The sequence below is a fragment of the Myotis yumanensis genome, unplaced genomic scaffold (genome assembly GCF_028538775.1).
Source record: "Myotis yumanensis isolate MYYU_CA2020_CCGP unplaced genomic scaffold, mMyoYum1.0.hap1 SCAF_1, whole genome shotgun sequence".
Lineage (NCBI taxonomy): Eukaryota > Metazoa > Chordata > Mammalia > Chiroptera > Vespertilionidae > Myotis > Myotis yumanensis.
Window position 1 is genome coordinate 74,268,136 of NW_027223752.1, and position 12,620 is coordinate 74,280,755.

General features: G+C 39.0%; 1 protein-coding gene and 1 pseudogene across 1 annotated transcript in view; one reads left to right on the forward strand and one right to left on the reverse strand.

Annotated features, from left to right (window-relative positions):
• SPRED1 (sprouty related EVH1 domain containing 1) overlaps nucleotides 1–12,620 on the reverse strand; it is a 125,453-nt gene that overhangs the window by 44,101 nt on the left and 68,732 nt on the right. Inside the window, exon 3 of the mRNA XM_070425299.1 lies at nucleotides 1,380–1,548. Coding sequence (XP_070281400.1) covers nucleotides 1,380–1,548 — 169 coding nt within the window. The remainder of the gene's footprint in view (nucleotides 1–1,379; nucleotides 1,549–12,620) is intronic.
• Nucleotides 6,026–6,866, forward strand: LOC139017212 (small ribosomal subunit protein uS5 pseudogene; annotated as a pseudogene).

Here is a 12,620-nt window from a genome sequence, read left to right on the forward strand (position 1 = left end):
GGGGGTCCCCACTGGGGTGCCTGGCCAGTCTGGGTGAGGGGCTGAGGGCTGTTTTCCGGAAGCGAGTGACTGAAGCTTCCAACCGCTCCTTGTTTTCTTTTCTTTTTGTTGTTTTTTTTAATTCTGGGCCAGCTTTAGCTCTGAGGCCTCGCCGCTGAAAACATCGATACAATGTTGCTAAAGCCCGGCTGACTGAAAGCCGGTTTCTGGGCTTTTGTTTATTTTCTTATTTGCAACATAGTAGATAGTTGCTTAGAGTTGCAACTGAGAGGCCGGAAAGTCAGGCGGGGAATGTTGGAGTCCGTAGTCACTGAAGCAAGCGAGCCTCATGTTTGCTTCCAGCTGCCTGGCTGCCAGCCGCCATCTTGGCTGACAGTTAATTTGCATATACTCACTGATTAGCCAATGAAAAGGGTAGCAGTCGTACGCCAATTACCATGTTTCTCTTTTATTAGTGTAGTTGATATTCCTTTTTAATTAGAAAAACAAATCAAGTTTTGACTTGTTTGGGGGAAGAAATTAGTTTTAATGTGATTTCTTTGTTTAATTAAGCAGAGGCCAGTCTTACATGTATATACAGTCTCCCTCTTTTTAAAACCTGCAAGCTTTAGAGTTAATAATTTTAACAGACTGGAAAGATTACAAAGAAATAGATGGGGTTGTAATATTTGTCAATAATGAAATCAGGTAAAAAGAAAAGGGTTCTGCCCTAACCGGTTTGGCTCAGTGGATAGAGCGTCGGCCTGCAGACTGAAGGGTCCCAGGTTTGATTCCGGTCAAGGGCATGTACCTTGGTTGCGGGCACGTCCCCAGTAGGGGGTGTGCAGGAGGCAGCTGATCGATGTTTCTCTCTCATCAATGTTTCTAATTCTCTATCCCTCTCCCTTCCTCTCTGTAAAAAATCAATAAAAATATATTTTAAAAAAAAATCAATAAAATATATTTTTTAAAAAAGCATTTCTCTTTCAAAAAAATAAGAAAGAAAGGGGTTCTGACATAGAATAACTGGCGTATACCTATATTTATTAGAAATTTTATTTTTATCATTACCAAAACAAGAATATGACTGATATAACATATACACAAGGATTTTAAAAGCTGGAACTGACTGCTCCCCTCTTCTTCAACCTCTTATTTGAAATCACCTGAATTATCTGAAGGGAACTGTTGATGGGTTCTTCAAGGTAATAAATTTAATTGGCATATATTGTGATGTAACAAATTTGAAACAGACTAAGGAGCCCATTATTTTATCTACTTCACCTACAGTGAGCTTTCAAAGTCTGATCACATATCACAAAAGCTGACTTGCTTAAAGTAACTCTACTTTACTATAGATAACTGATTAACAGATTAAGAAAATAGTCAAGAAAACTTACCTTGAGAAATATCCTCTATAGCTCTTCGAATACCTCTATCAAAAGCCCTAGCATCAGCAGGACTTTGAAAGGTAAGGCCAAATTTCTTGTCTTCAATCTTCCAGTGGTGAAATGTTGGAGTGACCTTATTGTAAATGAGGTCCTTTTTAAGCATACATTCCAAAACCACCTGTCAAAAGTGAAATGCCAAAAATTACTATATGTGTCAAATGCATCTAATGTAACTCTTAAATACAAACTGAAGAGCTATTATATTTTAGTGATTATTTCAACCCTATATTAATACAGAGTTCTTGCTACTTAAATCTACTTCACAAAGTTATTCACTACAGAAATTAAGATGGGACTGAAGAGGATTTTAGGAAGATGGCAAAGAACCAGGAATCTGTCCTCCTACCTAAACAACTGCACTGGCAGAATCTGTCTGATAAAACTATGTTGGAAGTCTGGAGTCTGCTGAAAGCCTGCAACTTCCAGGGGAACGCATGGACTGTAAATTGTGGTTAATTTCTGGGAGTTGTGGGAGTAGTTCCTGGAGCAGCAAGTACACAAATCTTGGGAGCCAGGGTAGATAAAAAGAATCCTGTCCTACAACCACCAGATATTTGTGCTCTTATCACTGACTGCTGCTTCTGATCACAGAGGTAAAGAGAAAGAAGAGGGCAGCCACTGTTGTACCTTCCCTCATTGCTGCAAGTCATTTCTCATCAGAATGAAGTGACTTCCAGGGTATTTAAAGGGCTAGCACCCTATTTTAGCTGCCATTTTTTTGCTTTTTCCCATTTTGAGAGCCAAACATTAAATGCAAAAACAACAACATATTTGGGGGAAATTAGAAAGTGACTATGCATACCCAGGGAAAGGCTCAGAAAAGACATAAGAAGACATTAAGTTCATCTTATTCTGATCCTTGGCACAGAGAAAAATAATAATAACAATGTAGTAACAAAAACAGCAAACCATAGGGAAATGAGACAATCTGATTTCCAGAGTTACCACATTATTAGATTCAAATGCCCAGTGTTCAATCAGAATAATCCCAATGCATACAAAGAAACAGTATGGTAAGGCTAGCTAAACAAAATAAGGGGGATGGGGGATGGGGTGGGTGGGTTTAATAGAAACTGGTCCTGAAAACAATCCGATAGCAGATCTACTAAACAAAGGCTTTTTTAAAAACTGTCTTAAAAAGTACAAACTGGAGAATCGAAGATGGCGGCATAGGTAAACACCGGAGACTGCCGCCGTGGACAACCACTTCAAAAATACAACTAAAAGTTGGAGCGGACATCAACCAGAACCACGGGAAGGCTGGCTGAGGAGAGTCTCTTCAACTAGAAGCAAAAACAACAGCGTTCCGACGCACGGAGGAGGCGCAGTGTGGAAAATTTAAAGGTACGGCGGTGCGGTGGTGAGGGTGCGTGTGCAAAGCGGGCTGGCGGCTGAGGGCGCGATTGTCGTTTTCAATCAGGAGCGAGTCTCAGACTCTGGGCTACAGATCCAGGCGAGTCTCTAGGGACCCAGACTCAAACGGGAGAAGCGGGACTGTCTGGCTACGGCCCCTCCGAGGTTTGCAGCGATTGCTGGGACAGAGAGGCAGAGCCCCTGGGGATGGACTGAGAGCGGCCATAGCTGCTCCCTCCCCCCGCCCTGTTGAGCCCGCCCCGCCAAAACCCTGCGCACAGCCATTTGCCGATCGCCTCAGGCAAGGGCTGGACTAGCGCCTCCCCTGAAGACTGAAGTTTTCCCACAGCTGATTTCCACAGCCAGTCGGCCTGGTGGTCAAATCCCTCTAGTGTTAACTACAACAATTAAGGCTTGGCTAGAACAAGACTGCGCACAAAGACCACAAGGGGGTGCACCAAGAAAGCATAAAAGATGCGGAGACAAAAAAACATGACAGAAATGGAGGATATGGAGCTAAGAATCGCAATTTTGAGGGCTTGCCACAAATTTGTGCAGAGCCTCACGAAAACTAATGAGACCCTCGATGCTACAATAAAGAAATTAGAAAGTAAGCATACACGGACTGAAATAAAGAATATTATACCCAATAGCAGACCAGAGGAGCACAAGAATCAAACCAAAGATTCGACAAAAAACACCCAATTGGAAAAGCAAAATGAAAAAAGAATCCGAAAGTGTGAAGATAGTGTAAGGAGCCTCTGGGACAGCTTTAAGCGGACTAATATCAGAGTCATTGGAGTGCCAGAAGATGAGAGACAGCAAGATATTGAAAACCTATTTCAAGAAATAATGGCAGAAAACTTCCCCCACCTGGAGAAAGAAATGGACTTACAGGTCCAAGAAGCGCAGAGAACCCCAAACAAAAGGAATCCAAAGAGGACCACACCAAGACACATCATCATTAAAATGCCAAGAGCAAAAGACAAAGAGAAAATCTTAAAAGCAGCAAGAGAAAGAGGCTCAGTTACCTACAAGGGAATACCCATACGACTGTCAGCTGATTTCTCAACAGAAACTTTGCAGGCCAGAAGGGAATGGCAAGAAATATTCAAAGTGCTGAATACCAAGAACCTACAACCAAGATTACTTTATCCAGCAAAGCTATCATTCAGAATTGAAGGTCAGATAAAGAGCTTCACAGATAAGGAAAAACTAAAGGAGTTCATCACCGCCAAACCAGTATTATATGAAATGCTGAAAGGTATCCTTTAAGAAGAGGAAGAAGAAGAAAAAGGTAAAGATACAAATTATGAACAACAAATATGCATCTATCAACAAATGAATCTAAGAATCAAGTGAATAAATAACCTGATGTACAGAATGAACTGGTGACTATAATGAATCAGGGACATAGAAAGGGAATGGACTGACTATTCTTGGGGGAAAAGGGGTGTGGGAGATGCGGGAAGTGACTGGACTAAAATCATGCACCTATGGATGAACTCAGTGGGTGGGGAGTGAGGGTGGAGGGTGGGGTGGGAGCTGGAAGGAGGGGAGTTATGGGGGGAAAAAAGAGGAACAAATGTAATAATCTGAACAATAAAGATTAAAAAAAAAAAGTACAAACTGGCAAAAAAGTACAAAATAGTCACAGGGATGTGAAGTACAGCATAGGGAATATAGTCAATATTGTAATAACTATGTATGGCATCAGGTGGGTACTAAACTTATGGGGGGGTTCAATTCATAAGTTATATAAGTGTCTAACCACTAAGTTGTACAACTGAAACTAATACAATACTGAATGTCAGCTTAAATATTTAAAAAAAATTTAACGGTCTTAAAGATATTCAAAGAACGAAATGAAGATATGGAGAAAAATCAAGAAAATGTTGTATGAACAAAATAGAAGTATAAATAAAGACCAAAAAAAAAAAAAAACCCCAAAACTAAAAAGAAACCAAAAAGAAATTCTGGAGCTGAAAAGTACAATAACTACAGTGAAAAACTTACTAGGTGAAAGAAGCAGAGAAAATATTTGTAGAAACTACGGTTGAAAACTCCCCAAATTTGATAAAAAGACATGAATATAAATATGCAATAAGCTAAACACATTCCAAATGAGATGAACTCAAAGGCATTCACACAGAGAATCCTGAAGGCAGAAAGATAAGTGAATTATTACATAAAAGGATCCTAAATAAGGATACTAAATGACTTCTCTTCAGAAACTTTGGAGACCAAAAGATAATGGACAGCATAGGGCGTCACAGCCTGTGGACTGAAGGATCCCACGTTTGATTCTGGTCAAAGGCACATGCCGGGGTTGTGGGCTCGATCTACCAGCAGGGGGCATGTAGGAGGCAGCCGATCAATGATTCTTTCTCATCACTGATGTTTCTATCTTTCTCCCTCTCCCTTCCTCTCTGAAATCAGTAAAAATATATTGGGCAGCATAATACATTTGAAGTGCTAAATGGGAAAAAAAACTTGTCAATCAAGAACCCTATAGCTGGTTAAACTGAAATTCAAAAGAGAAGGAAAATAAATAAAAGATCAGAGACTGCTGCAACTAGATCTGCCCTGCAAAAAAAAAAAAAATGGTCAAGGAACTCTGTCTGACAAGGTGAGATGACAGTGACAACAACTTGAAGCTACATAAAGAAAGACCTCAAAAAGATATATACGTGGGCAAAAGAAAAAAAGCAGTTAATCTACTGGCATAATCAGCCATCATTCTTTTTACGTAATTTTAAAAATATACTCCCTAAAACATTTTGCATCGCTCAACTTATACATAATCTCAAAGCCTCCATATCCAAAGTATAAAAATTTCTCATCTAAGTCACACAATATGTTAGAAAGTTTTTTTGCTTCTGACTTTAAGTAGCATTAAAAAATAAACACTCTTGCCCTGACTGATGTGCTCAATAGTTAGAGCATCGGCCTGCACACCAAAGGGTCACAGGTTCAATTCTTGGCCCAGGTCGGGGTGTATGCAGGAGGCAACCAATCACTCACTGTGTCTCACTCACATCCATGTTTCTCTCTTTCTCTCCCTCCGTCCCCTCTCTAAAAATTAATGGAAAAAATATCTTCAGGTAAGAATTAACAAACAAACAAATAAATTTACTCTCATCACATTAAGAATAAAGGTAACTGTCCACCTCAAAAAAATAAAAGACATTAAAGTTGTATTTTAAAAGGTAGGTAGAGATTCTTTTCCAAGGAAATGCCAAATGGCGGATGACAACGGTGCTGCACAAGGGCCTGGGGCCCTGGAATAGCAGGTCGCAGCTGCTTCCGTGGAGGACTTGGCAGCGGTATCCGGAGCTGAGGCCACAGAGCTGGTAGAGACAAGGCCTAGGACAAGTAGTGGATCCCCGACACCAAGCTGGGCTGTCTGATCATGGATATGATGATCAAGTCCCTGGAGGAGATCTATCTATTCTCCTTGCCAATCAAGGAATCTGAGATCACTGACTTTTTCTTGGGGGCATCCCTCAAGGATGAGTTCTTGAAGATTATGCCCATGCAAAAGCAGACATGTGCTGGGGGCCAGAGGAGCAGGTTCAAGGCATCTGTCGCCTTTGGGGACTACAACGGACATGTTGGTCTGGGTGTGAAGTACTCAAAGGAAGTAGCCACTGCCATCCATGGAGCCATTATCCTGGCCAAGCTCTCTATTGTGCCAGTGCAGCAGGCTACTGGGGAAACAAGCTCGGCAAGCCCCACACCGTTCCTTGCAAGGTGACTGGCACTGTGGCTCTACTGGTGCGCCTCATCCCTGCCCCAGGGGATACTGGCATTGTCTCGGCCTCTGTGCCAAAGAAGTTGCTGATAATGGCCAGTACTGACGACTGCTATACCTTGGCCAGGGGCTGCACTGCCACCCTGGGCAACTTTGCCAAGGCCACCTTTGATGCCATCTCTAAGACCTACAGCTATCTCACCCCAGATCTCTGGAAAGAGAGTGTGTTCACCAAGTCTCCCTATCAGGAACTCACTGACCATCTTGTAAAGACCCACACCAGAGTGTCTGTGCAGAGGGCCCAGGCTCCAGCTGTGGCCACCACATAATTATATACAAGAAAAATAAAGTGAATTAAGCCTGCTAGAAAAAAAAACAAAACAAAGAAAGACAGGTAGAATAATGCCTCAAAAGACTTTTACCCACCATGTGAGTAATACTAAGTCTGCATTCCTAAAAAACAAAGTTTTAAGGGCTGCAAGGATTCTTAAAAATTAGTGAGTTCTGCTGCCTCCCTCCTTCCATTGCCCCTAAACTATATCAGAACAATGTGCTCTGACTTTACTCCATTGGAGTTTTCACTATATTAATTATGTATATTACGATAACAGTAATGTTGATAATAATAAGCATACAGAAAACAGAGCTCAATGTTTACCATATTCATATTGGTATACAATTAACAACCAAATTGTAGAAAACAGCAATTACATTTCTTGGTAAGCAATTATAATTCACCAATACAAAATCAGTAGGTGATTTATTTACTCTGCAGGAAAAATAGGTAAGGAGATAAATTATTTCTAGCTAAAAGAGAACTACACCTATTAATTACCAATGTAGTAAACTAAAAGGGATTCTACAGAGCTGCATGTTAAACTTGAAATGCATCTCTAAGTAATCCTAATTAATAGCCGAATATACCTCTTTCTAGAGTTAAAGAGTTCTGGAAAAATGTAAATTTCATCAGACCTTCATGGTTAACTTTCAAAAACATTTGTAAATTAGAGAGTAAAAATAAAAAGGGGACCAGTGGCCAAAACCGGTTTGGCTCAGTGGATAGAGCGTCAGCCTGTGGACTGAAGGGTCCCAGGTTCGATTCCGGTCAAGGGCATGTACCTGGGTTGCCGGCACATCCCCAGTGGGAGATGTGCAGGAGGCAGCTGATTGATGTTTCTCTCTCATCGATGTTTCTAACTCTCTATCTCTCTCCCTTCCTCTCTGTAAAAAAATCAATAAAATATATTTTAAAAAAAAGGGGGGGGGGATCAGTGGCTCTGCCCTCATTTCTACCCAAAATATATTTTACATTAAATTAATAGAAAGATAAGCATAGAGTAAATAGCAATTATAAAGTGAATAAGACTGACACAAGAATAACTATGAAAGAATACGTTGCCCAAACAATATGACATCAATAACCTTTAAGATCCATTAAGGATGTGGTTTGTTAACAAATAAGAACAAATCAAGGAGTCACATTTTAGAATCAGCATAATACTAGAACTTTTTGAACTTTTGCTCACTTACAAGTGTGTTGGGATTTGAAATGAAGTATTATTATTTATTAGAAACTAAAAAAATTAGTGTATGATGAAAAATTTTAAAGCTAGAAAAAAGCAACAACAGATTCAAAAGCACATTAATGTTTATGGCTGTATTAAAAAAAAAATTTTTTTTTTAGACTTTGACATACCAACAGACATGACCAGGTTTGAGTAGAATATAATTGCTGCAAATAGACTGGCTGCAGGCAGCCTTAGGAAGTGACTATTATAATGGAGGAGGAAAAATACAATTATGTAGGGGTATTTGGAAGAATAGCTTTGCAGTCTAATACAGATCTGAACAGACCTAAATTGGGTAAGACATACCAGTTTAAATTATTTTCTAGCTAGATAAATACTTTTGGAACCATGAATATTTTAATGAGATCTTAAAGTCTTTCAATCAAGTATTCACAAAAAGAAAAACTTTTTTTCTTTCTTCTATTAAGGTTGAATAGATGTTAATTATGAAAAAACTACACATAACAGGTAAAGTCCAAAATTAAGAAAGTGAACCTATAATTAGCATAAACATATTAAAATCTGATACAGATGAGGGGAGAGAGGGAGAAGTGTTTCCCCTATAGCAGCGGTTCTCAACCTGTGGGTCGTGACCCCTTTGGGGGTCAAATGACCCTTTCATAGGGGTCACCTAAGACCATTGGAAAATACATATATAATTACATATTGTTTTTGTGATTAATCACTATGCTTTAATTATGTTCAATTTGTAACAATGAAAATACATCCTGCATATCAGATATTTACATTATGATTCATAACAGTAGCAAAATTACAGTTATGAAGTAGCAACGAAAATAATGTTATGGTTGGGGGCCACCACAACATGAGGAACTGTAGTAAAGGGTCTCGGCATTAGGAAGGTTGAGAACCACTGCTTTAGAGGCTGGGAGGTCAGTAATTAGGAGGGGAGACCTTTTTTGAGAATGGGAGGGGGAGGAATTTGAATAATAAAGGTGCTCAGGACCTCAAAGAACTTATGAATAGATTTTGGGAAGCATAAGTTAATGGATTCTAAAAGCACTGGAAACATTTCAATCTCCCAATGTTGTTGTTGTTTTCCCCCAAGAAATACTAGGGTATTTGATGGGGGGAGGGGAGAGGAGGAGGGGGGAAGGGAAACCAAGGCCACTTAACAACTAAAACTTCTGAAGATATATTCTAAGTTATTTTGGGAAATACAGACCAAAATTACCATCATAAAACTACTAGACTTGTTTTCCACAAGCATTTAAAATAGACCAAGCAAAAAATGAGAATAAATGTATTTTTGTTTAACTTACAACAACTAATAATTTGGGAGAGCAGAGTAAAATTAAATATGTACTTTCAAACTACTATGTACTTTATTATAGTTGCTACCTTACAAGTAATAATTTATGTTTACAAATAGTATTATCTAAAAAGTAGTACGGTTGGTAACCAAACCTAAAAAATTTTACTAGTAACTTTCTAAAATACCTTTGAATCATTTCATTTTTTAAACAAAAATTCCAAATTCAAATTATTTGATAACCAAAATCACTAATTGGCATCTCAAACAGTTGCCTCATATTATGAACTTTAGTCTTCCTGATGATATAGAAACTGTATCCTTTATGAAAAACACCAAGGCATACTATTAAATATGAAATTAATTGTTATTAAATACATAGTTTTACTAATCATTAATAAGAATTTATATTTAACACTGTTCTAAACTGCATGGGATTTTAGAATTTTTAAAAAGTAACAAAAGAAACAATGGCGTATTTCTCGCATAACAGCAGTTCAGCTACTAAAAAGGGAAGGAAGGGAGCCAGTACTCCTTCAGTATGTCTGTCAATAAAAGAAAAACTGCTCTAGATTAAAGGAGAATAGACACATGACAGCTAATGTCATGTGTTTTGTACTGAAGGAACAAAAATGTTATAAGAACATTATTAAGACAGTTGACAAAACTGGAATATGGAATCTACATTAAAGTACTATATTTATGTTAAATTTCCTAAATAAAATAATTACACTGTGGTTATTTAAGAAAATATCCTTGTTCTTAGGAAAAATACACTAAAGTATTAAGGGGTAAAAGGTAGGATATATGCAACTTACTTTAAATGCATAGTTCAAAAAGTGTGTGTGTGTGTGTATGTGTGTGTACATACATACGGGGGGAGAGAATAAAACCAATGTGGCAAAATGTTAAAAATTGGTGAATTTGGGTAATGGGTGTATAGGAATTCTTGTACTATTTGATTCTTTGCCCAAGACCAGGAAATGGACAAAGAAGGGCTTAAAATACAAATTAACAGTATTAGTAATGCAAAAGGGGACAAAACTGAAGACACTTAGAAAATAATAAAAGCAATGTAATGTTTTATGAGCTCAAATTTGAAAAATTAAATGAAATAATGGATTTCCTAGAAAAGTTATAACTATCAAAACTATTTGAAAAGAAAATAGAAAACCATTATAGACCTATAACCATTAAAGAAATTGAATCACTAGAAAGTGAGGATGAAAGGGGATGAGGGACTGGAGGTGAGATACAGTGGGAATCTATCAGCATCTCTGGAAAACTAAGGACCATAAGCAAGAGAGGCACTCCCTATGAAGTACTGAGGGGATTAAAGAAAAAAACTGTCACAATAATTAGGGCACTGCTCTAACTCCTGGTGGCCACACTAAAGAATAATATAAAATTACTAGAGGCCTGCTGCATGAAATTTCTGCACTGGTGGGTGGGGGAGGGAGATCCCCTCAGCCTCCTAAGGGGAGTGGGCCTAAGCTGTCAGTCAGACATCCTTAGCACTGCCGCGGAGGTGGGAGAGGCTCCCGCTACTGCTGCCTCTGCGCTCACCAGCCGTGAGCCCGGCTTCTGGCTGAGTGCATTGAGCATCTGACCCCTGGTGGTCACTGCGCGTCATAGCGACCGGTTGTTCTGCTGTTTGGTCAATTTGCATATTAGCCTTTTATTATATAGGATTAGGCACAGATAATATTCCTTGCTTCTTTAGTTGGTTCTTTCCAAAGTCCCTATCATAACCTGTTAGATCTCTGAATTGCCAGAGTAAATAAGCTTACACAATTCTTTTCTCCTTCAACTGGGTCTGTATAATCTGGAGAAGGGCCCACACATTCTGATGAAATCAATCTCAATGATCTAATGATTTAACAGTCATAAACCTTTATTAATTTATTTATATAGCAATATCTATATAACACAAATTATTTAGAAAATCAAGAATAACCAAAGACATAATGATGATTGAAGAGTTTCAGCCTGTAAATGGAAGGGGGCCAAACAGGATATATAAGATTTGAATAATTTAATAAAGTTTAAAAAGGCTATGGATGTTGGGAAAAGAGGTCTCAAATCAATAACAGAAGTTTCCACTTTAAGAAATTAGAAAAAGGGGAGCCAAACACCCAAAGCAAGCAGAAAGAAATGAACAAAAAAAACCCCAGAAATAAAATTGAAATAAAGGAAAATAATCAATAAAACAAAAGCTGGTTTAAAAAAATAATCCTATTTAATAAAAGGGTAATATGCAAATTGACCCTAACAGCAGAAAGACTGGGAATGACTGGTCACTATGGCACACACTGACCACCAGGGGGCAGACGCTCAATGCAGGATCTGCCCCCTGGTGGTCAGTGCGCTCCCACAGGGGGAGCTCTGCTCAGCCACAAGCCAGGCTGATGGCTGCCAGCACAGTGGTGGTGGCGGGAGCCTCTCCCACCTCCTCAGCAGCGCTAAGGATGTCCGACTGCAGCTTAGGCCTGCTCCCCGCTGGCAAGTGTACATCCCCCGAGGGCTCCCGGGCTGCCAGTGGGATGTCTGACTGCCAGCTTATTCCCAATCCCCCAGGGAGCAGGCCTAAGCCAGCAGGTGGTCATTCCCCGAGGGGTCCCAGACTGCGAGAGGGCACAGGCCGGGCTGAGGGACCCCCCCCCCCCAGTGCACAAATTTTTGTGCACCAGGCCTCTAGTAAATTGATAAAACTCTAGCACGACTGACAAATTAAAAATGAAGACATAAATATCCAATTTCAGGAATAAAACAGGATATTGCTAAAGATCTCTTAGTTTTTAAAAGAATAATTAAGATACTAAGAACGTATAAACTAGACAACTGTTAGAAGAAATGAATCAATTCTGTGAAAAACATTTTATCAATACTCAGTCAACATAAAAATGTTAACCTGGACAGTCCTATAACCATCGAAGAAACTAAATTTTTAATTTAAGAGTACTCAAGAAGAGAACTCTCTACACTGAGATGGTTTCAACTGGAGAATTCAATCATATATTTAAAGAGGAACTAATACCAATTTTACATAATCTCTTCTGGAAAACAGAAAAAAGGGGGAACACTTACCAATTGATTTTATGTGACCAGTATTACCTGAAACTAATACCTGACACAAAGATGGTACCAAAAAATAAAACTACAGACCAATATCAATCATGGTCTAAAACACAAAATTCTTCAACAAAATACTAGCAAATCAGATCTAATAACATATAAAAAGA